Genomic DNA, 22,506 nt, shown 5'->3' on the forward strand with positions numbered 1-22,506 from the left:
TTGCGCATGGGTGCCCATCGTTGGCCAGCGCTCTAGAGGGCCAAGGGGGGACTGGGGGAGAAGCTGTTTCCCCACCTGACTCCTCTCCACCGCGCGGCCCCAGGCCCGCGGGAGCACTCCCGCCCGTGATTCCTGCTCTGAGCCTCCACGGCGGCAGGGACTCTCCAGTGGTTGGGCTGGGGACACGCCCGGGCCAGGGACCTCTGGCTGCGGGCGGGGGTCCCACTGAGCTCCTGGAGTGGGCCACCTAGGAGTCCCCAACCCGAACCGGGCGCGGTGGCCAGGATCGGCCAGGGCTAGGGGGTAGGGCGCGGCGGGGCGGGGCCGGCGGCCTGGAGCTGATCTCACTGCTCCCTCCTCTGCCTCCCTCCGCTCCCCTCCTCCTCCCCTCCACGCACGCCCGCCCCGCCCCGCCCCCTCCCCGCCACCACTGCAGCCGCTGCAACTGCACAGCAGACGTGCTCGGGCGGCGGGTCCGAGGCCGGCGTGCACGGAGACTGGGCGGGGAGCCCGAGCAGCGGCCGCAGCGCAGGTAAGGCGGGCTGGCTGGCTCTGGCGCCCGGGCTGTGGCGACGACCCCTTGCGACCCCGCCCCAGCCTGCCTCGAGCGGCAGATCGGGCAATGCAGCCCAGTCTGGCCCGCGGTCACCGACTTTGCGGCTGGAGCCCCACTCATGCCGGGCTTCAGCCTCGGGGCACCGCGGACGGGAGTGGGGCGGGGAAGGAGGCCAGGTGCCTGCTGGAGCCCGACAGGTGAGGGGTACCTGGGCGGCGCCCTAAATACTGACCTTGGGAGGGGCACGGGGGTCAGGCAGGGTCTGCGTGGGCGAGTAGGGGATGAAGTCGGCGTGTCTCTGTGCGCGTGCGCGTGTGCGAGAAAGAGAGATTGGGGCCCAGTGCTCCCGGGTCGACCGCCTTGGGGTGTGGCCCTGGGCGTGGCTGCCCCTCTTCCCTAGTGGGGAGCCCTGTTTGACTGAAAACAACGCCAGCATGGGGGGTGGCGATTGGGCTCAGCCGCCCCTGCAATGGGGGGCGGGGAGGGACCAGGGCTGGGCGCTGCCTGCTCCTCCACACCGAGGTTAGGGGGGGGCTTTGTTCTCCCCCTTATTTCCAGACCCCAGCCTGGGCTCCACGGGGCTCCCCTCAAAGCCTGCAGCAGAACCACAGTCCCCTCTCTGGAGGCACAGGGTGTGTCTGGAGCCTGTTTTCACGGGCTCTGTGGCCAATAAAGGGTGCACTGGGTGAGGTCGGTTTGGGCACCCACTGATGTGCCTCCGGTGCACATGGTGTGGAATGTGGGTCCATCAGGTAGGTGTGAGGGAGGGAGAGCTTCATTGGCTCAGGGCTAGGGACTTTTGAAAAGCAAGATGCCTGGGGCCCTGTCCCTGCCTGCTGCAGGTCTTTTGCCCATTGCCACATCTCCTATCTCTGTTCACTTATGGGAGGGGTCTGTGATTCCATTCCCTCCTTTCTAGGTTAGATTTTTGGGGTCTCTTGGTTGGCAGGGATTGCAAAGAACAGTTAGTACAGCCTGCTGCTCCCAACAGGGTATCTGGACCCCTGCCCATCCCTGCCTGTCTCAGGGAGGCAGGCCTAGGGCCATCGCCCCAAGCAGTGGAGTCCTGGCACTCCCCACCCCCATTACGTAGATGTCCTGCTCCTGGGTGACGCCGCCTGGAGGGCAGGGGCTTCTGGGCAGCCCAGTGCCATCTCTGCTGACTCACGTGAACCTGACAGTGAATAAGCCCAGCCAGCTCTTCTTCCCTGGAACTGCTGCCGAACCCCATCTTTCTTGTCCCCTGTGAGGTGGCTGGAGCAGGCAGTGGGACTCTGCCTGGCCTGGCCTCTCACCTGGCACAGCACCCACCCATGCAGCATCTGCACATGTGTACCTGCAGGATCCTGGGCCTTTGGGGACTTGACTATGGCCACTTGAGTTCGTAGCAGGACTGGGATGGGTGGGACTGGTACCAGGACCTTCCCACCTCCCTGGCTTCTAGCCATTTGGTTTTGCTGCACTCCAGTCTCTCTCTGCTTCTCCATATTTATTTATGTTTGTTTATGTGTGATCCCAAAAGTAACACATCTTACTGTGTGTGTAATACACCTGAAATATACAGGAAAGAACAAAAGAAATTAAGAGTCTGGTGATGTGATCAGGGAAAGGGAATCCCCTGCTCAGCAGCCGCCACCTCCCGAAAGGCCCCTCTCCCAGTTCCCTGCTCAGCACCAGGACAGTCAGCACCTGGAGGCAGGGTCCCCTGCCCAGGGGCTCAGCAGCCCAGGGGTGGGCAGTCTTTGCGGGCAGCTGCTCATAGCCAGTGCCCGCTTGGGCCACGTTCCAGCTGCCTGTGGAAGAGATAGTAACAAACTGGACCAACCCTGTCCTTGTCCGCATGGTGTACGGGCTCATTTTCTTTCTATTTTATTTTCTTATGGTTCTCTGAAGGGAAAAGGGAAGCAGAGTCAGTGAGGAGGGGCCTGGTCTGTGGGCTCCTCTGGTGCACAGGGTGCCTGGGCTGTGCCCCCAGTCGGCACAGATCCCTAGGTCCACACTGGGGTGTGGTGTCTTCTGTGGCACACACTTGGCTTTGGCTGGCTGGGAAGGAGCAAAGAAGCAGCTTCATGTGCCATATTGGTCATTCCCCAGCCCAGAGGCTTGGGACAGACAGTCAGCTGTGCAATGAGGGGCAGACTCACTGATCTCTAAGGTCCCTTTCAAGGCAAATGGTCTCTGGTACCACTTGAAATGGCTGCAATTGGGCATGAGGGTGATGTGGCCTTGCAGAGTGGCCCAGCCCCGCCACTACAGTCACTCATTACCGCCTGTGGCCCTGGACCTGGCTCCAGGAGGGCATGTTCCAGAGGAGGGTGTGGAGTCAGGGTGGGGTCCTGTGCAGGGGCCTGCCAGGATGGGGGCAGATGGGGGTGCCAGCCCATCTCCTGCTCTGCAGGCTTAGTGGGGGCCCCACTCTGTGCTTTCGACATTTGCTCTAGGGTCCCATAGGCTGCTGTCTTTGCGCTGCCCCTGCTGCTATGATTGGGAAGGCTGGGGTTAGATCCCGGGACAGGGCCCTCTGGAATGGCCCTCAGCAGCCCCCACCCCCAAAAGCTTTCTGTCTCCCCCTTGCTCTCATTGGCCCATCCTAGACACCCCCTTCTCCTGCTTCTGCCCCCTTGCCCTCTCCTCTTCAGCCTCCCAGTTCTCCCTGTCCCCCAGACCATCCCTTTCCCTTTCCTGCTCATGGAGCTTGTGGGGTGGGGCAGTGCACGCCCCTCCTGCCTTCTCTGGGCCTTGGCTCCCTGCTCTAGCTCCACTTGCTTTTGTCTGTCTTCCATCTCTCTGCTCCTGTCCCCACCTCCCCAAAACTGCCCCTGCCTCCCCGTGACAGCTTGAGGTTGTGCCCCATCCAGCAGCCACTCAGCACACTCAGCTGGACTCCAGGCCTTTGGGTTGGGCACAGACCCCCCTCCCCCCGTGGGGCCTTGTCCAACTTGGAGGGTGGATGGGGGTGCCTGGTGGCTGCCAGGCAGATGAGCAGTGATGGAGGTCACAGGCTTTCTAAAGGCTGCTGTTGGAGAGAGAGGGAGGAGCAGGCCGGGGGGGGGACCCTTTGCAGGAGGGTCTGCACTACTGGTCTCCTGGCAGCTTTTCTTTGTCCGGGGCCCCTACCTAAGGCCTCAGGAGATTGCCCTGGCTCTTCTGTGTTCCCTCCAGGTTGGAAAGCTGCAGAGGGAGTGCCTAGCCACTGTCTCCCACTCAGCAGCTCGTGCAGGGCTCTGGCCCCTAAACCTAGCAGGGGCACAGTGTGGGCCAGGAATCGGGTGGGGCAGGAGGGTACCAGCATCCTGGGCTTTATGCACTTGGCCAAGGGAGACTTCTGAGCCCCTCCTACTCAATGTCAGTCTGAGGGTGGAGCTTGAAGGGGACTGAGTCCTCAGGGGCCTGCTCCCTCCCTACCACTCTGGTCTAAAGGATCCAGTGCCAGGCGGGTGTGGGGACAGGGCAGCCCCAGTCTGGAGGTTTACATGGGATACTTGGGTTGCTGGGGGCACTTTGGGAGTGTCGGTGTGTGTGGCTTCTAGTATTCTTATTTGCATATGTGGAGCTCATATATCTGGTTGCATGTGTGTATTTGCATGTGTGTGTGTAATGTCTAGTATTCCTGTTTGCCTGGGTGAAGGTCATGTGTGTGGTTGCATGTATACATCGTGTGTGTCCACGAGTGAGTGTGCACACAACAAGGCCTGTGCTGGGAAGGGGTGTGGCTGAGGGTGGTGGCTGCAGTGCTGGATGCAGAGCTACGTGATGTGGAGGACAGAGCCTCTGGCCAACCCAGGCTTGTGGCTTCAGTGGAGGGGGGTGTTCCCTTTGGCCCCCTCCGCCGGCCGTCTGCTTCATGCCTAAGGAATGCTGAGGCCCTGGGGAGGACAGAGGCTCCATTGTCCACTCCCAGGCTTCCTGTGCCCCCCTCTGCCCTTTAACCCTTTGGGAGTGGGGAGCCCAAGGGGGCCTGGGCGGCCTGTGGGGCCTGGTGGCATCTCAGCTGTTTCCAGGCCCCCCCCCACCCCAACACCAACACACTTGGGCCAGGTGGCCTGGGCCTGCTGGTCTAAGCAGCAAACTCCAAGGCTTGTGCCAGGACCCAGCTCCCTCACTCTCTCCACTGCCTACCTGTTCTGTAGTCCCATAGCCCCAGGGACCCCTAACCTCCCTGAAGCCCCCTCTAGGGCTCGGGTCCTGAGGAGGCCTGGCACCTGGGAGGGGCTCTATTACTGCCTCATTTCTCTGGCTTTCTAGGGGTCTGGGAACCAGAGCCTTGGCCTCTGCTCCACATGGCGGCCAGTGAGCCCTTCCCCTGCCAGGCTGCAATCTCTCCTTCAGCTAAGTTCTGACTGGAAAGAGGAGCCTTCCAGGCAGCTGAAGCCTCTGTGTTGTGAGAAAGGGGTCAGAGTGCACCAAGATTCTGGATTCCAGATAGCAAGGGTGGGGGGGCAAGAGACCCAGCATGTGCCCAAGCCCAGTAGGGAAAGGAGTTGGCCTTCTCTTGGACTAAATACTTGGATGGGGGGAGTATCACATAAAGTCCCACAGAGCCTCAGGCCAAAGGGACCCCAGCCAGGATGGGACGGTTTGTTTGGGGTCAGGTTCCTGCTCTGTGCTGAGATGTAATGTAGGTCACATCCTGCTTCCACATGGCTTCCCTCCCAAGAGTTCGCCCCCTGCCCCATGTTTGCCTGCCATCTGCCTGGCAAACAGGCCCTTCCCCAGGGCACAATGGTCCCTGGTCCCCTGGGTACCCAAGCAGGCACACATGTCCAGATACCAGAGTCTCAGAGAGGCCAGCTGACCCCAGAATTGCCTTTGACAGCTTTGTGAGCCTCCACCCCATCTAGAATGCCACCCCTGGTGAGTGCCAATGCCAGCTCTGCGACCTTGGACACAGTTCTCCAGTCCTCTGAGCCTCAGTTTCCCCTCTCTAAAATGGGAATAATGATAGCTAACATCTCCTTAATGGGGGAATGCTAAGGATTGCATGAGTTGATGTCTGTAAGTGTGTTTAGAAGAGTTCCAGTCTGTGGTCAGTGCGACCCACAAGTTTATTTAACAGCAAGGGCAGCTGACTGAGATCCCGGGGAGGGGTGGGGCTGGCTGAAGGTGAGAATCGTGACCGTCCTCCCTGCTCCCCCACAAAGGATTAAGCTCTGTCCTTTTCTTCCCCATTTTTTAAGAAGAATGGTCCCTTACAGGTAAGCTGTAGTTGCCTTGGAGACCGAAGCCTCAGGCTGCTGAGGGGCTGAGGGTGCACTCTTTGGGGGTCCTCCCTTAGGGAGGGCTGAGGTGGGCAGTGCAGAGGACTATGTAGCAGTCCTTTAAGACTTGTGGTTCCCCAGGTACCTGTGGAGCCTCCCTGAAGCAGCCTCCTTTGTGTATTATCTAAATAAGCCTGTAGGCTACAGCAAACCTCCCCCCACCTCTGCTAGCCTGGGAGTTGGGCTCCATCACCATAGAAACTGCGCCTGCCACAGCCTGGGGGGCAGGGTGAGGGGAAACCTTAAAGTGACACAGTGTATGGGGTGTAGGTGACACCCACACCCTCATATACACACAGCTCCCCAGCCTACAAGTGCATGGACCTGGCACCCACACTTTGACCCTCCCACGCACCTGGGTGCTCAGCCCCGAGCCCCACCTCCGCTCTGGCCTCCCAATTAGCAGGCGCTGCCATCAGCAGTGGACAGGCAGGAGGGCCAGGAGATCTTTTGCTCCTCTCTTGAAGGGCCTCCTGTTGCTTGTCCTTTGAGAAGAACCCCAGGAAGAGCCCAGGAGCCGCAGGCGTGTGTGCAGTGTGCATGCTCAGGGTGCTCTTGGATGTTCAGGGAGGGAAGTAGCCACCCAGGTCTCAGCCAGGCTCCACCACTTCCCCGTCCCTCCCTGGCAACCTGTTTCCAGTCAGACAATACTGGTGCAGAGGAGAGAAGAGGACTCCCTGAGGGGCCTAGGAGCAGCTCAAGGGGCAGGGGTGGGGCTCCTCTGTAGGCTGGGTAGCCCGCCCTCATCTCCCTGGCCTTGTCCCCTCAGTGCCCTGTCTCCTTGCCTGCCCAGTGCAGTGTGTGAGGCCTGGACCCACTCAGGAGCGGCCCCACTTCTGTCCTGCACCCCTCAGCACAGCAGCCAGTGTACACAGTGCCTGTGCATGCACACACATGGGCACACATGCTCACTGTCGTGTCTACTCTATGCTAACAACAACCTTGGAAGGATCCACTGCTATTCCCTGAGTGCTTGGTCCTTCCCCTCCCCTTCTCTCCGCAGGGACCTCCACCTGTTCCCTGGCATGGCATGGGGCAGCCAGCAGCAGGTCACTCATCTTGCCTTATAGTCGTCCTCTTACCCCAGTGCTACAAGTGGGCGGAGCCTTGCTGCTGTCACCCAGGGCTTTGTTGGTGTCTCTGTCCCCAGCTCACAGCTGCTCCACCTATGTCTGTCTCTCCGCCCTCCTCTCAGTCCAGCCTGACCTCCAAGCCTGGGAAGCCCCTCACTGACCCAGGCTCCTCTTCCCTACTCCCCCGCCCCTTGCCTGGCACACCCCTCCAGGGACAAGGATGCTGTGCAGGCGGCCTGCACTCATGCGCACCCGCCCACCCCCGCCCCTCACTCTTCTCACTCTTTCTGCCATTTCTCAGCTGTGCTTTCTGTGGCTGGCTCTCAACCTTTGTACTCCTTTTCCTCTTGTCTCCCTTTCCAGCCTCCTGGGTCTCTGTTTCTGGATTTCTCTGGCTCCCTAACAGTTTCCATCTTGGTTATCATGGTCTTCCAATGCCTGTCTTTGTCTCCTGTTCCTAGCCCCACTTCTCAGCTTCCCCTGCTCCCTCCTGCCTCTTCCTCACTCTGTCTGTCACCCCTTGGCAGACCAGCCTTGGCTCCATCTGTGGAGCTCTCCCCCTCTCTGTTCTCTTGCCCTCTGTGGCACTGATGGGGTAGGTGCCTGCTGAGATAACAACCTTAGCGCTTGCTCTGTAATTACCTGAGGAATGGGGCAGCAGTGGGAGGGGAGGAGCAGAGCCCTCTCCCGGCCTCTCACCTTCTGGGCCCTTCCTGCCTATCTCTTAGTGCCCAGGGTGGTGGCTGGCTGAGTAGCAAGTACCAGGGGACCAAAGAGAGGTTTGATGTGAGGCTACAGGGAGTCAAGCTGGGGCTGGGATGGGGGAGAGAGTGAGGACCAGAGGGTCAGAGATATTGTATGTACCCTGTGTGTACCCCCTGGGCATATATGCCAAACAGCATTCCTGGAACCTTGATTTGGAGGACAAGTAGAGGAACTGACATGGCAGAAATCACCGTTTCAACAGAGCCCCCGAGGCCCCGTGGCAGGGGGATCCTTCTTTGAGCTTACCCTTTGCTCTAGTTTTCCTCCCCTCCTCCTCCTAAGACCAGTGCTCCCAAGGCTACTGTTTGATCGTCTGCTCTCTGATCTGAGTCCCCCACTGCTTCCTACAGGCCTTGAAGTTGAGGCCAGTGCCGCCTGGGGCCTGCCCTGATCCCGATGGCTTTGTTGGGGGAGGGAGGGCAGAGCAGATCCACTGTGGCTCCTCCCTTCTGGGCTCCAGCTCAGCTCTTGCAACCATTTGCTACTTCCTACCCTCCAAGCTGGCCACCCCTCTCTGTGCCTCCCCACCCCTCTCTCCAATTTGGGTGGGGGCCTCTGACAGCTCCACGCTGACTGCTGCTCTCCACTGCTGCGTGATCTGCTGCAGTCCCCACTCTGCTCTGTGACTCCCTCACACAAAATTGGTTTGTGGCTCCTGATGGAGCTCAGATGCGTTAGCACAGCACGCCAGGCTTCTCTGCCCAGTCTTCAGTGTTCTCTGTGAGGCTTGGTCCCCCTGTGATAAGGTCCTAGCTGGGCCCAGGGGGCATGACCGTACAGATGGAGTGGGGGCATCTGGTCTGGGGCTCCAGCCTCCAAGCTCAGTCACCCACCAGCGCCCCTTCTTGCCTCTCCTGCACCTCGACCCTTGCCTCTTTCTCATACCCTTTTCCTTTTGGAATCCACATCGTCTGTCTACTTGGGAGTCTGTTTCTCCTTCTTGTCATTGTCAGGGGAGTCCCCTTTCCTGGACCCTCAGTCTTTGAGGCCCCTTGCACACAGGTGGGCTGTGGGCATGGCTGGTGTTGGTTGGGCTTGGGTGGACACAAATAGCAGTTGACTTAGAAAATGGCTTACAAGCTGCGACTGTGAGGTGCTTGAGAGGCGTCAGAAACCCTGTCTTGGGAAATGTCCCAGAGCTTTCCTTGACCCCTGCCCTGACCCTGGCCTGGAGCATCTGGAAGGGAGGAGGCCACGGTCACCTCTATTGCCCCCAAGAGGACTGAGGGGCAGCAGGGAGGTGTTTTCCTCCTTTCCTCTCTTTGTCCCACTAATTCTAAGGGAAGGCTTCTTTCTCCATTCTTTCTCGTTTCGAAACTGTTCTCTGCTCCCCAAGCCCCTGTCAGCTCGTTAGGCCCCACAGCACCCAGGATCGGGTGGCTCTGAAAGCCGTAGCAATGAGAGTACAAGGGGAGTTCTTATCTACATAAGCGTGCACACTGTGCTTGTGTGTGCACACAGAGATAGTAGACACAGGGACTCACCCCCACCGAGTCACACAGAAATACAAGACTCACAGGCAGTTAGCAGCCCCATGTATCAACTTTGGACACACACGCCAGCACACAGCCACTGCTGAGTGCACCCTGCCAGAGAAGACACATGCAAGTGCGCCTGTGCATGCACACACGGTGCGTAAACACCAGTGTGCTTGGCTTACTGCCCATGTGCAGATCTGCACCCACATGGATGCCTACGGATGCCTGCTCACGGGCACATTGTGCAGAGTGGCCTGCGGCATGCACTGGGCAGCTGATGGGGCAACAAGTTGGTGCTGGGGAAGAAGCTGGCAGGGAATAGAGAGGGAATAAAAGGCAACCCAGAGGCCCCATCAGAATGGGGGGAGAGAGAGATGGGAAACCAGGGGCGGGGGCGAGGCTGAGGGCGGGGCCAGACCTGGCTCACCCAGATATTAGTGGCTAACATCCTTCCTTTTCCCCTCTCTCCACCCCCACCTTCCCTTCTCCCTTCTCCCTTCTCCCAGTGCCCCCACCCCAGCTTCTGCCCCAGGGCGCCCACCAGCTCGCTTCCCTCGGCCTGAGCCGTGAGTACTGGCAGGAAGATGATCATGGCGCTGCGGTACGTGTGGCCTCTGCTCCTCTGCAGCCCCTGCCTGCTCATCCAGATCCCTGAGGAATGTGAGTAGCCTCCTCGCCTTCTCCCTGTTCCGGACCCTCACCCTGCACCCCGCTATCCTGGGCATGGGGAGGGCAGGAGGTACTCCGACAATGGGTACCTCTGAAGAGAGGGGCACTGTTGAAGGCATGGGATGTGTCAGCACCACAGACAGGGCCAGGACGCGGGTGGCTGGAGGTTTCAGCACCGAGGACAGCGCATCCTCTACAGAGCCCAAGGCCTTGGGTTGCCTCTATATTCCTGCCTTGCCCGGCCCACCCCACTCCCACTCACGCAAATAAGTTCAGTCACAACACTATTGCTATACTCCTTGACAACCACATACTTGCTTGTGGCCTCCCCCTACAAGTGTGACAATCATAGACACATGCTCCAGCAGCCCCGCCCCCATCTCCACCAAATAACCACAGGTCAGAAAGCACCCAGAAGGCTGCTGGGCTGTGGTGGACAGGAGACTGAGGCTGTCCCTAGTTTTCAGCTAGCTTGTGCAAAGGTCTGGATTCAAGTCTTGCCCCTATTTCTGACTTGGGTAATCCTGGGCCCTTGGTAGCCCTGTCTCTGAACTGAGACACCTGGCCCCAGCCCAGCAGCCTTCTTGAGGGAGAGGGGCTCAGGGCTCTGAAGGCTAGGGGTAATTGAAAACACTGAGCTGTGCTAATTGGATTAGGAGGGAAGTGGGCTGGAGCCAGGGAGGGTGCCCTGGCTGGGGGCAGTCTGCCTCCCAGCCTTGCAGGGCCTCCTGGCCCAGGTGGGGTCAGTTCTGCAGGCCCTACCAAGCCCTGCCAGGGAGCTGCAAGGACGCTCCTTGTTAAAGGCAAGAATTTCTCCCTCCCTGCCTGTTGGAGCTGGGTCCACCTGCCCTGTGCCTCTACCCCTCTCCCTGGGCACCTGCCACTGCTCCAGCCAGGCATGTGCCCCTTGTCGTCACCACTTTAGCCTCCTCTCCCTCCTTTTCCCTGGGGCAGGGGTGCTGCCTTTCAGAATTTCTCTCCTTCTCTCCCTGCTGCTTGGGACTGCTCAGATGAGGGACACCATGGTAAGTCGTGGGAGGGGCCTTGTGCCCTGTGCTCTTGGGTCCCTGTGTCAGAGACTCTTCTCAGCCTGTCTCTCTGTCACTTGCGTAGGGCTGTCTTTGTACCATCTCTATCCTTATCTCTGGTCCCCTCTCTCTCCAACATGGGTTTGTCCTTAGTTTCTGTGTCTTTGGCTTTTGTCACCTCTCTCTTCTTTCTTTCACACACTTTGTCTCTATCAGGCATGTGCCTTTGTGATATTTCTTACTGTCTTCTCTCTGTCTCTGTCTCTTTTTATATTTTGTGTATGTGCCTTTCTCTCTCTGTCTCTTTGTGTCCTGCAAGCCCCTGTTTCCCTCATGGTGGGAGGCACCATCCTCACCACCACTCTCCCCATCCTGTCCCCAGTAATGGAGCCACCTGTAATCACGGAACAGTCTCCACCGCGTCTGGTTGTCTTCCCCACAGATGACATCAGCCTCAAGTGTGAGGCCAGCGGCAAACCCGAAGTGCAGTGAGTGGCCTCTGTGACCTCAGCCTCCAGCCCTCACACCTGCCCGGGCCACCAAACCTCTGCACCCAGCTGCTCCCCGCCCGTCCCCTGAGGCCTCCAGCTGCACACACTCTTGCTGTGGGCTTGCTCTGGCCCTGTAGGACCTTGGCCTCTGAGCCTTTTTCTGCCTACAGGTTCCGCTGGATGAAGGATGGTGTCCACTTCAAACCCGAGGAAGAGCTGGGTGTGACTGTGCACCAGTCACACCACTCTGGCTCCTTTACCATCACGGGCAACAACAGTAACTTTGCCCAGAGATTCCAGGGCATCTATCGCTGCTTTGCCAGCAATAAGCTGGGCACTGCCATGTCCCACGAGATCCAGCTCATGGCCGAGGGTGCGATGCCCTGCAGGGGCCAGGGAGGGCCTGGGCACATGGGTGGCTCCCTCAGACAGGTACTGGGAGCTCATGTGGGAATCCGGCTGAAAGCCGCTGTCCTGCAGCTGATTGTTTAGCGTGCAAGGGTCTGGGTGCCCTGCCAGCCACTGGCCTGGCCTCTCTCCCCGGCCCCCCACATCCTCCTTCCCCACCTTCTCTCTTCTGCACTTTGGGTCGTCCAGTCCCCTGTCCCCTGCGCTCCCTCAGGCTTTGCCAGTGCCTTCCTGGGAGCTGCCGCTGGGCCCAGGGCTGAATGGCGCATGCCCTGTCTGAGTCACTGCCTGGCCTTGGGCTTGGTGGCTTGTGTTTTTGTCTTGTTTTCTTCACCACTCTTAGGCCATCTCTGTCCATCTCCCATGCTTATCTGGTTCCTCTTGCCTCGGCTTTTCTCCTTCGTCTCTGCTGCCTCTCTCCTCTCTCCTGCTCTCTCTCGCTCCCTTGCCACCTCCACTGGCTTCCAACATGTCTTCCTGCTCTGGGCTCCATCATTATCTGTGTCGCCCTTTCCCTGGGGTTTTCCCTCGTTCCATCCTCCCCGAGTTTCCGCCTCCTGAGCGCTCTCCTCTCTCCTCCCCGCCCTTGCCGTTACCTTGGGAACCATTGCCATGGTTTCCGTGTCAGGATGATGGAAGGGTCTGTGACTCCCGCATCCCTTCGCAGCTCCCCTCCCCCAGCACTGCATCTCAGCCTCTCCCACCCGTCCTCCCTGGGCAGGCAGGGACAGCTGAGAACTGTGCAGGGTTAACCCTTCCCAGCCACCTGGCCTCCTGCTCACCCTGTCCCTCCCGTTGAGCACCAGTCTCTGCCATGAGCCCAGAAAGGACTGCCTCCCTTTATGTGGACTTCCTCCTGGCCTGACCCCTCACCTGCTGGTCCTTCCCCAGTATAGCCCTCCTCCTCCTGCCCTGCACTGTCTTGATTGGGAAGAGAGTGCCAGCCTCTTTGTCCCTTCTAGGTGCCCCCAAGTGGCCAAAGGAGACAGTGAAACCTGTGGAGGTGGAGGAAGGAGAGTCAGTGATCCTCCCTTGCCACCCTCCACCCAGCGCAGAGCCGCTGCGGATCTACTGGATGAACAGCAGTGGGTGCCGGCGAGGGCTGACGCCTGGGAGTCATGGGGATGTCTTCCTGGGCAGGGGTCCTGACCGCTCCCTCCCTGTCCCCCACAGAGATCTTGCATATCAAACAGGACGAGCGGGTAACGATGGGCCAGAACGGCAACCTGTACTTTGCCAACGTGCTCACCTCGGACAACCACTCGGACTACATCTGCCATGCCCACTTCCCGGGCACACGCACCATCATTCAGAAGGAGCCCATTGACCTCCGGGTCAAGGCCAGTGAGTCTCAAGGGCCCTGACACCCCCTCCCTGGCTCTTCTCACCCACAGCAGATTGGACAACCCCAGTCTTCCTCAGGAACGGCTTGGCTCCCGCCTCGAGCCTACCCAGGCCCCTTCCCAGGTGGCCAGAGCAGAGCTAGGGCACTTTGTTTAACAGGGGGGGACACTGAGGCCCCAGGGGCTTGCTGGGGTGTGCAGAGCCACCCGGCCTAGTGATTCCATGGGTGGGGAGGGAGGAGTGGGCCAACCACCCATTGCTCCCCCTCCCCGCCCCATGCAGCCAACAGCATGATTGACAGGAAGCCACGCCTGCTCTTCCCCACCAACTCCAGCAGCCACCTGGTGGCCTTGCAGGGCCAGCCTTTGGTCTTGGAGTGCATTGCCGAGGGCTTGTGAGTCTGGGTGCCCAGGGTCGGAGGTGAGGGGGGCCCGGCAGGGGCTCAGGCCTCTGTGGGGGCCGAAGCGGGCTGAGCTGAGCAGCCTTGTCCTGTCTCCCCTCTGCTCTCCTCCTTTGGCCTCCCTGCACCGTGGCCCTGGGCAGCCCCACACCCACCATCCAGTGGCTGCGCCCCAGTGGCCCCATGCTGGCCAACCGCGTCACCTACCAGAACCACAACAAGACCCTGCAGCTGCTGAACGTGGGCGAGGAGGATGACGGCGAGTACCGCTGCCTGGCTGAGAACTCGCTGGGCAGTGCCCGGCATGCCTACTACGTCACTGTGGAGGGTATGGTGGTTCTGCCAGGTGCATCCTCCCCAGTTGCCACAGGTTCCCCAGAATGATGTCCCAGGATGGTGGCCTGCAATGCCAGCCGTCACAGGGAGAGCATGGTCTGTGCAGGGGGCAAGAACTGGCTGCAGGCTGTGGGCTCAGGACAGTTCTCCTGTTCCTTACAGCGGCCCCATACTGGCTGCACGAGCCACAGAACCACCTATACGGACCAGGAGAGACTGCCCGCCTGGACTGCCAAGTCCAGGGCAGGCCCCAACCAGAGGTCACCTGGAGAATCAACGGGATCCCTGTGGAGGGTGAGCAGGACCTTGGACAGGGCAGCAAGTGTGGTGAGCCCCGGGCACTGTGGGGGAGGAAGGGGGGTGGGGGCCTCCGCACAGCTCAATGCTCTGCCTGGGCCCGTGGGCCTCCTGCTGTATGCACAGAGCTGGCCAAGGACCAGAAGTACCAGATCCAGCGTGGCGCCCTGATCCTGAGCAACGTGCAGCCCAGCGACACGATGGTGACCCAGTGCGAGGCCCGCAACCGGCATGGGCTCTTGCTGGCTAATGCCTACATCCACGTCGTCCGTGAGTGGCAGCCTGCCGGCGGGAAGGCCTCCACAGCCACTCAACCAGCAGCCATGACACGTGGAGGCTCACCTTGGCCATGAGCCCCAGGGGACACTGGGGGCTGGGCCAGAAAGGCTTTCGGGAAGAGGCAGACTGTCAGTTTGGCCTTGAATCATTGGTAAAACTTGAATGGCTGGGACTGGAGACACATTTGTGTCTGAAGGCAGAGAGGGACTCAGCCTGGTGGGGGCCAGAGGTGGGAGTGGCATAGCAAAATGTGCAGGGTTCTCGGGGGCCCGAGGATGCCAAATGGAGAGTCACTGGCTTCTGTCACGATTGTGGCCCTGAGTCCTGCCGTTTCTCCCCCAGAGCTGCCGGCTAAGATCCTGACCAGCGACAATCAGACATACATGGCAGTTGAGGGCAGCACTGCCTACCTTCTGTGCAAGGCCTTTGGAGCCCCTGTGCCCAGTGTCCAGTGGTGAGTGTTCCATCCTAATGGGGGGACCTCTAAGCCATCATCTGTCCTGGGGAGCCCAGTTGGCCTGAGCCAGGCCTGCCCTGCTCACTCTAGGCTGGACGAGGAAGGGATGACAGTGCTTCAGGATGAACGTTTCTTCCCCTATGCCAATGGAACCCTCGGCATCCGAGACCTCCAGGCCAATGACACAGGACGCTACTTCTGCCAGGCTGCCAATGACCAAAACAATGTGACCATTGTGGCTAACCTGGAGGTTAAAGGTCAGATGACTTCCACCATGACCGGCAGTGCCTCTGGGAGGGAGGAAGTCAGGATCTCTGTAGTGACCCTGGCCCTCCCCTATGTTGCCCTCAGATGCAACTCAGATCACGCAGGGACCCCGGAGTGCAATTGAGAAGAAAGGCTCGAGGGTGACATTCACATGCCAGGCCTCCTTTGACCCCTCCTTGCAGCTCAGCATCACCTGGCGTGGGGATGGTCGAGACCTCCAGGAGCTTGGGGACAGTGACAAGTGAGGGCTCAGCCCCAAGCTAGGCTTGATGGAAGGGCAGAGTGGGAAAAGCTGGAAGGCCATACCTTTTGGCCTCATCTATGGGGGAGCCTCCGTGCTTTGAGGGGAAGGTTCTGGCAGGAGAGGGAGGGGAGGGGAGGGAAGTGCTGGGTCTGCTGGGAGCCGAAGGATGAACATGGCTCTTTTCCCAGGTACTTCATAGAGGACGGGCACCTAGTCATCCACAACCTGGACTACAGTGACCAGGGCAACTACAGCTGTGTGGCCAGCACCGAGCTGGACATGGTGGAGAGCAGGGCGCAGCTCCTGGTGGTGGGTGAGTCCTAGGATGGGGTCCTGGAGCATCAGGGGCCCAGACTCGTACTTCTGGGCCTTTTCAAGCTGGTGGGTGGGGGGTGTGGCTCTTGAGGGGGCCAGAGAATCCACCCTCCATGGCCCCCAGGGAGCCCTGGGCCGGTGCCCCAGCTGGAGCTGTCTGACCTTCACCTGCTGAAGCAGAGCCAGGTGCGCCTGTCCTGGAGCCCCGCCGAAGACCACAATGCCCCCATCGAGAGTAAGAGGCCTGAGCATGGCACCACCCCATCACCCCCACCACCACCTAAGGCCTCCCCTCGCTCAGCATGCGCTTGTGTTTGGGGTGCTCAGGGAGAATTAGGCTTGTACTCAGCAACCCCATGGCCCTTCCCTTAAGCCACATGCCAATGACTGCATTACTGGTTCACTTCTTGGCAGAGTATGACATTGAATTTGAGGACAAGGAAATGGCACCTGAGAAATGGAACAGTCTTGGCAAGGTGCCAGGGAACCAGACCTCTACCACCCTCAAGCTGTCACCCTATGTCCACTATACCTTTAGGGTTACTGCCATCAACAAATACGGCCCCGGGGAGCCCAGCCTGGCCTCCGAGACTGTGGTCACGCCTGAGGCAGGTAAGCCAGCGTGGTGCCCATTCCCATACCACCTGGAAGGGGACCTGAGTCCCAGGGCCCTGGGCTGTGCCCAAGTGCCTCTGCTTTCAAATTTCCAGGGGACCTGGGGGGAGCGGGGTTCCCCAGGGGCTGCTGGCCCCTGTCTGCAGCATTGATATGCTAATATATTACTTCCCAGCCCCAGAGAAGAACCCTGTGGACGTGAAGGGGGAAGGGAATGAGACCAACAATATGGTCATCACATGGAAGGTGAGGGGCCCTGGGCTGAGCTCGCCCTGGACAGGAGGCCAGGCCCCAGGTGTTTGTCGCTCCCCTTTGGCTGTGCTAAGGATGAGGCCAGTGGCTGGGGATGCAAGTCTGGGCTGGGGGTGGGTCACAGAAGGCCTGTGCTCTTGGCCAACAAGCTCCTTTTCTGCCGCCTCCCTCCAGCCGCTCTGGTGGATGGACTGGAATGCCCCCCAAGTTCAGTACCGTGTGCAGTGGCGCCCTCAGGGGACACGGGGGATCTGGCAGGAGCAGATAGTGAGCGACCCGTTCCTCGTGGTGTCCAACACGTCCACCTTTGTGCCCTATGAAATCAAAGTCCAGGCCATCAATAGCCAGGGCAAAGGCCCCGAGCCCCAGGTCACCATCGGCTACTCCGGGGAGGACTGTGAGTATCCAGTGGAGTCCACCTGCATGTCACAGTGTGCGCATGTGTGGCCTACTGCCCGCCACCAATCTGGTCCCCAGCTCTCAATACTTGGGTGCACATTTCCTCTGAATAAGGATGTACATAACTAGAGTGATGTGACATTCCGGACACTTTACACTGATACAGTTCTGTAATTGGCAACCGATATTCCCGTGGCGTCAACCAACAATGTCATTTGCAGCACTTCCTCCCTGCACTACAGGGATCCAGTACAAACATGTAGTCACTCTGCTTCTCTGCTGTCCTTGAGTCGGGGCCATTACCAGACCTTAACCTTAACCACCCTGTCAAGGCCTTTTCTGGTTTCTCCTCTAAGTTACTATTTTCACCTTCGCAACTAATAAGCAGTCCAGGGAGAGCTCTCCAGACCATGCAAACGTGCTGCTCCTCATCAAACTCCCCCAATGTAGAACCAGAGCCATCTTCCCTGTTGTGTGGGAGGGCTCCACGTGGGCCCTCTGCAAGTCCCTGGCTGTTTCCAGACCCGCAGGTGAGCCCCGAGCTGGAAGGCATCCAGATCCTCAACTCGAGCACTGTGCTGGTCAAGTGGTGGCCTGTGGACCTGGCCCAGGTCAAAGGCCACCTCCGGGGATACAATGTAAGGGCCCAAGGCATGCAAGCTGGGGTTGGGGTGATCACCGGGTGAAGTTACAGGATTGGGGGCTCTCCTGGAAGCCTGGGGTTGGGAGGAAAAGGCCCCTGTCAAGGGCCATAGGGCGCATGTACTGGGGGTCCCTGCTAGATGCCTTCTGACCCTTCGAGGTCTCCTTTCCGCCTGTGCAGGTGACGTACTGGTGGGAGGGTAGTCAGAGGAAGCACAGCAAGAGGCACATCCACAAGGGCCACGTGGTGGTGCCTGCCAACACCACCAGCGTCATTCTTGGTGGCCTGCGGCCCTACAGCTTCTACCACCTGGAGGTGCAGGCCTTCAACGGGCGAGGACTGGGGCCTGCCAGCGAGTTCCCGTTCAGCACCCCAGAGGGAGGTGAGTCTTTCACCCCACACCTCTGCCTCCCACCCTTCCTCCCTGGACTGGGCAAGGATCTATCTGCTGGCGTCTGTGTCCTGCAGTGCCCGGCCACCCTGAGGCGTTGCACCTGGAATGCCAGTCGGACACCAGCCTGTTGCTGCACTGGCAGCCCCCACTCAGCCACAACGGCGTGCTCACCGGCTACGTGCTCTCCTACCACCCCTGTGCGTGTAGCGGTGGCAGGGAGGCGGGCGTGACATGGGGGGTGCCAGAGCTGGCAGCCTAAGCCAACCCCCACCCGTCCCCACAGTGGATGAGGCAGGCAAGGAGCAGCTGTCCTTCGACCTTCCGGACCCTGAGCTTCAGACACACAACCTGACCAACCTCATCCCCAACCTGCGGTACCGCTTCCAGCTTCAGGCAACCACAAAGGAGGGTCCTGGTGAGGCCATTGTGCGGGAAGGAGGCACCATGGCCTTGTCTGGTGAGCAGGAGGGAGGGCTTGGTCAGCAGGTGGCCCAGGAGGGTGAGCCTTGGGCTGCTTGGCGGGTCCCACACAGTCCCTTCACTCCTGTGCCCCCCAGGGATCCCAGATTTTGGCAACATCTCAGCCATGGCAGGTGAAAACTACAGTGTCGTCTCCTGGGTTCCCAAGGAGGGCCAGTGCAACTTCCAGTTCCACATCCGGTTCAAAGCTTTGGGAGGTGAGCATGAAGGGGGCTCTGGGCTAGGGGCTGCCCAGCACTACCCTCACCCTGCCACTGCTCTCTCGCCCATGCAGAAGAGAAGGGGGGCGCTTACCTCGCGCAGTACGTCAGCTACAACCAGAGCTCCTACACGCAGTGGGACCTGCAGCCCGACACCGACTACGAGATCCACCTGCTGAGGGAGCAGGAGCTGCTGCACAGGATGGTCGTAAAGACCAATGGCACTGGTAAGGCACGAGTCTGCTTTGCTCTGTCCCTGCCATGGCCATCATTGCCCAGACCTCACGTGTGGCCCCAGAGGGCAGTGGTCCCTCCACAGGGCAGTGGCTTACCCAGGGCCGCTGTGTCCTTCCTGTAGGCCGCGTGCGCCTCCCTGCTGCAGGCTTCGCCACCGAGGGCTGGTTCATCGGCTTCGTCAGTGCTGTGGTCCTGCTGCTGCTCATCCTGCTCATCTTCTGCTTCATCAAGCGCAGCAAGGGGGGCAAGTACTCAGGTGACTGCTGTGCTTGGGGAGGGTGGCCAGGCAGCATGGCATGCTGGGGGTGGGCAGAGCGCCAGGGCTCTTTCTCCCAGGCTGGGGCCACTTCAGAGCACAGCGGGGAGGAAGCCAGCCTGTCTGTGTGTCTGCAGTGAAGGACAAAGAGGACACCCAGGTGGACTCTGAGGCCCGACCCATGAAAGATGAGACATTTGGCGAGTACAGGTGAGTAGGGCAGGGTCAGGTGCTGGCACCTAGCTGCACCCTCGCTCTCATGCCTGACCCTCTTTCTCTCTCTTCTCTGTGCTGCTGGGTGACTTCAGGTCCCTGGAGAGGTAAGGCAGGGGCAGTGGAGGTGGACGTCAGACCCCAATGGCAGGGACCCCCTATACACAGTGTGTGCCTGGGAGTACCATTGTCCCCTGGTTGCCAGGGCTCTGACAGGACTCATTCCCAGCCCTCTGGCCTGGCATTCCCCATTTCAGGGAGAAGCTAACATACCCCAGCCCCTCCTCCCCACACTGACATCCCAGCTTCTGGGCCTGCCTGTCACCTTCCCAGCTCCTCTCCCTGAGGGAGGCCCCAGACAGCACGCACCACAAGGGCTGACAGCTGGAGTGGTGTCCGTGTCAGGCTCATGTACATGGTGCCAGGGGACCAGGCAAGGAACCAGGCCCCGGGAACCCACAGGCCAAGCGCCCACTCACTCCTGCCCAGTCATCGGGACCCTGCAAATGCCCAGGCCGGCCCTCCTTGTCAAGGACAAGACCCCAGAGCCACCTTCCAGGGTGGTCAGAACTACTCTTCCCTGCACACACTCAGAGCAAATGGAAGGCAGGCGGGATTCTGCCTCATCCTCTCACCCATACTCTGCCTCTGCAGTGACAACGAGGAGAAGGCCTTTGGCAGCAGCCAGCCATCTCTCAATGGAGACATCAAGCCCCTGGGCAGTGATGACAGCCTGGCCGATTATGGGGGCAGCGTGGATGTGCAGTTCAACGAGGATGGCTCCTTCATTGGCCAGTACAGCGGCAAGAAGGAGAAGGAGGCGGCAGGGGGCAATGATAGCTCAGGGGCCACCTCCCCAGTCAACCCTGCTGTGACCCTAGAATAGTGGAGTCCAGCCAGGCAAAGTGGGGCCTGTGCTGTGCCCCTGACCTTGGGGTCGAGGCCCCTTCCTCTCTCTAGCAGGCCTGTGGGAAGCCTGAGTTGGGGCAGAGGAGGGGCCCCTTCTTGCCACTTGGTCCCCACTTTATTGCCAAAACCCAGCTACACCCCTTCCTGGGCATACATTGCTTTGCTTCAGCTCAGGGGCAGATCACCTACATGTCAGGGGCCTTTGGGTGCTGCCTTGCCAACCTGTTTGGGCAGATGGGCCATGATTTCGGGGAGCAGAAGTGGGGTGGCCCCAGAAAGGTCTCCGTGATGCTGTCCTTCTTGCTCTCTGCCTGGGGCAGATGTGGTAGGGTCTCCCTAGGACCAGGGTTGGCACCTCTCCCGACCCTCAGCCACTCCCTGGCCAGCCTGGCTGGGATGCAGATAGAACTCGGTGTCCCTGCCATCTGCTCCTTTTTCTTTGCCATCTCTGCTCCAACCAGGACAAGGGCTGAGCAAGCTGGCCGCAGGTGCTGGGGAGGACATCTGCAGAACCCAGAGTCCCAGGCCTCAAATCACATTAGGTCAGCACCCTCCTCCCACTGCCCACCCCACCCTGCAGCTGGCTTTCGGGAGCTCCATACACATGCTGCCTTCAGTACCCACCACACAACATCCAAGTGGCCTCTGTCACTGCCCAGGTGCAGGGTGGGCACACTTCCTCCCACTGCCCACCAGCCATCCCCTCCCAGCTGCTGCCAATCCCCCAAGACCCTTAGCAGCCCTGCCCAGCCTGCCCCATTGTCCAAACAGTTTTCTTCCTCGGCCTCCTCCTGAACCCCACCTTGGGAATGTAAATACACCGTGATTTTGAGAGTTTGTACCCTCACCCTGACCCCATATGCCACTAGTGTGTAGGCAGATGTCTGAGTCCCTAAGTGGTTTCTAGGTTTTATAGCAATTAGCTTTGATGAACCCATCCCAGGAAAAATAAAAACAGACAAAAAAAAAGGAAACCTTGGTCTCCCAGCACTGCTGTGCCCTGCCCAACAGTTTGGGTGCCCCATATGCCTTTGCTTGGTCTGTCAATGAGCTCTCTTCAAAAAAAGTATATATATGTACATAAATATCAGAATTATAACAGGTAAATAAAACCTGGAAATGAAGGAGGCCTTTTGTCACTGTGCCGAGCTCTGTGTCTGCCATCCACGCCCCACACTGCAAGAGATAGCCAGGACCAGCCCCACAGCCCACACGTTCCACCTGCTCTGCAGGCCTTGCTGCCTGCCCCTTGAGTGTCGCTGCCACACTGTTGGTAGGACCAAGCTTAGGCACTCACCACGGTTGACCCATTCATCTCTGCAGGCTCACATGTGGGAGTAGGGTGTGACCAAGGCCCCAGAGGTCCCAGACAGCTCTTCACTGTCTAAGGGCACACAGCCACCTACAAGCATTTGCCTGGCTCCCTGGCTTGGCAGAAGCAACATGGTGTGCTCTGGTGGAGTGGTCCTCCCTGCGGTCCTCTGCCCTCTAGATAGCTGCAAAGCACTTTAAACTAATTACCACAAACCTTGAGTGGACCCAGGGATGGCCATCCCTCCTTGGGAGTTTCGCAGTTTCCTGGCTGGCTCTCCCCAGCCCCTGCACTCTTGGCTGAGGACTTTGTTTCATCTTTAACCATACAGGTAGAGAGCATGAAAGGAGAATTTCCTTTCTGCATTCCCACAGTGAAACCTGCACCCCAGCCCCAGCCCCACGGGCAGCCTCTCCACCCAGGCACCATCCCTGCCTCTGAGGCCCACCAAGCCTTTCTCTGCTGCCCTGTCTCACCTCCTTTTTTCTATAGCTCTAATTTTTCTGTCCCTGTTGGGTCAGTCCCAACATATAAACATGCTGCACCAGCTCTTGTGACTAAAGCACCATCTCCTAACCACACGTGCCTCTCCTGCTCTTGCCCCAGGTCACTGCTCCTATCTACAGCCAAACCCTGCAGACTTGTCTACATGTACCAAGCACACCTGAGCCCCACCTGTAACAGCGTCAGTCTGTTGACCTCCAATCTCTGTCTTCCTGTTCTTCCATAATACTAGACTTTGGGCTTGGGCACATGGCAGCTCAGCTGAAGATCCATTTTCCAGCCTTCTCTGCACCCAGGTAGGGCCGTGCACCTGAGCTCTGGCTGGTAGGACATGAGTCTGTGTGCACCGCTGGGCTGTGCCCGCATGGAGGCAGAGCATGCCTTGGCTAGCCCCTCTCTGTCTCCTTGCCAGCCAGAAAGCAATGTC

General features: G+C 59.5%; 1 protein-coding gene across 2 annotated transcripts; it reads left to right on the plus strand.

Moving 5' to 3' along the window:
* Positions 1-414: 414 nt before the first annotated feature.
* L1CAM (L1 cell adhesion molecule) lies at positions 415-21,391 on the plus strand. 2 transcript variants are annotated; one of them, XM_012757237.2, is made up of 28 exons: positions 415-532; positions 9,637-9,790; positions 10,810-10,824; positions 11,210-11,315; positions 11,489-11,691; positions 12,689-12,811; positions 12,900-13,070; positions 13,353-13,464; positions 13,614-13,798; positions 13,969-14,100; positions 14,230-14,373; positions 14,725-14,836; positions 14,930-15,096; positions 15,191-15,347; positions 15,539-15,663; positions 15,790-15,900; positions 16,080-16,277; positions 16,456-16,526; positions 16,707-16,929; positions 17,454-17,569; positions 17,755-17,956; positions 18,043-18,165; positions 18,252-18,425; positions 18,526-18,645; positions 18,723-18,875; positions 19,007-19,141; positions 19,279-19,351; positions 20,009-21,391. In XM_012757237.2, the coding sequence occupies exons 2-28, from the start codon at positions 9,715-9,717 to the stop codon at positions 20,238-20,240; spliced, it is 3,759 nt and encodes a 1,252-aa protein (XP_012612691.1). In that variant the 5' UTR covers positions 415-532; positions 9,637-9,714; the 3' UTR covers positions 20,241-21,391. The 2 variants fall into 2 exon arrangements, with proteins under 2 accessions (XP_012612691.1, XP_012612694.1); XM_012757240.2 differs by lacking the exon at positions 10,810-10,824.
* Positions 21,392-22,506: the final 1,115 nt, after the last annotated feature.

Source organism: Microcebus murinus, unplaced genomic scaffold, assembly GCF_040939455.1.
Source record: "Microcebus murinus isolate Inina unplaced genomic scaffold, M.murinus_Inina_mat1.0 scaf003_hap2_Mmur4.0, whole genome shotgun sequence".
NCBI classification, from domain to species: domain Eukaryota; kingdom Metazoa; phylum Chordata; class Mammalia; order Primates; family Cheirogaleidae; genus Microcebus; species Microcebus murinus.

Excerpts from the sequence above, each read along its gene's own strand:
- L1CAM (XM_012757237.2), top strand. The coding sequence starts at position 9,715 with ATGATCATGGCGCTGCGGTACGTGTGGCCTCTGCTCCTCTGCAGCCCC. Across the intron at positions 15,097-15,190 it reads GGCTAACCTGGAGGTTAAAG|ATGCAACTCAGATCACGCAG; the intron begins GTCAGATGACTT and ends TGTTGCCCTCAG. Across the intron at positions 16,930-17,453 it reads CGGCTACTCCGGGGAGGACT|ACCCGCAGGTGAGCCCCGAG; the intron begins GTGAGTATCCAG and ends GGCTGTTTCCAG.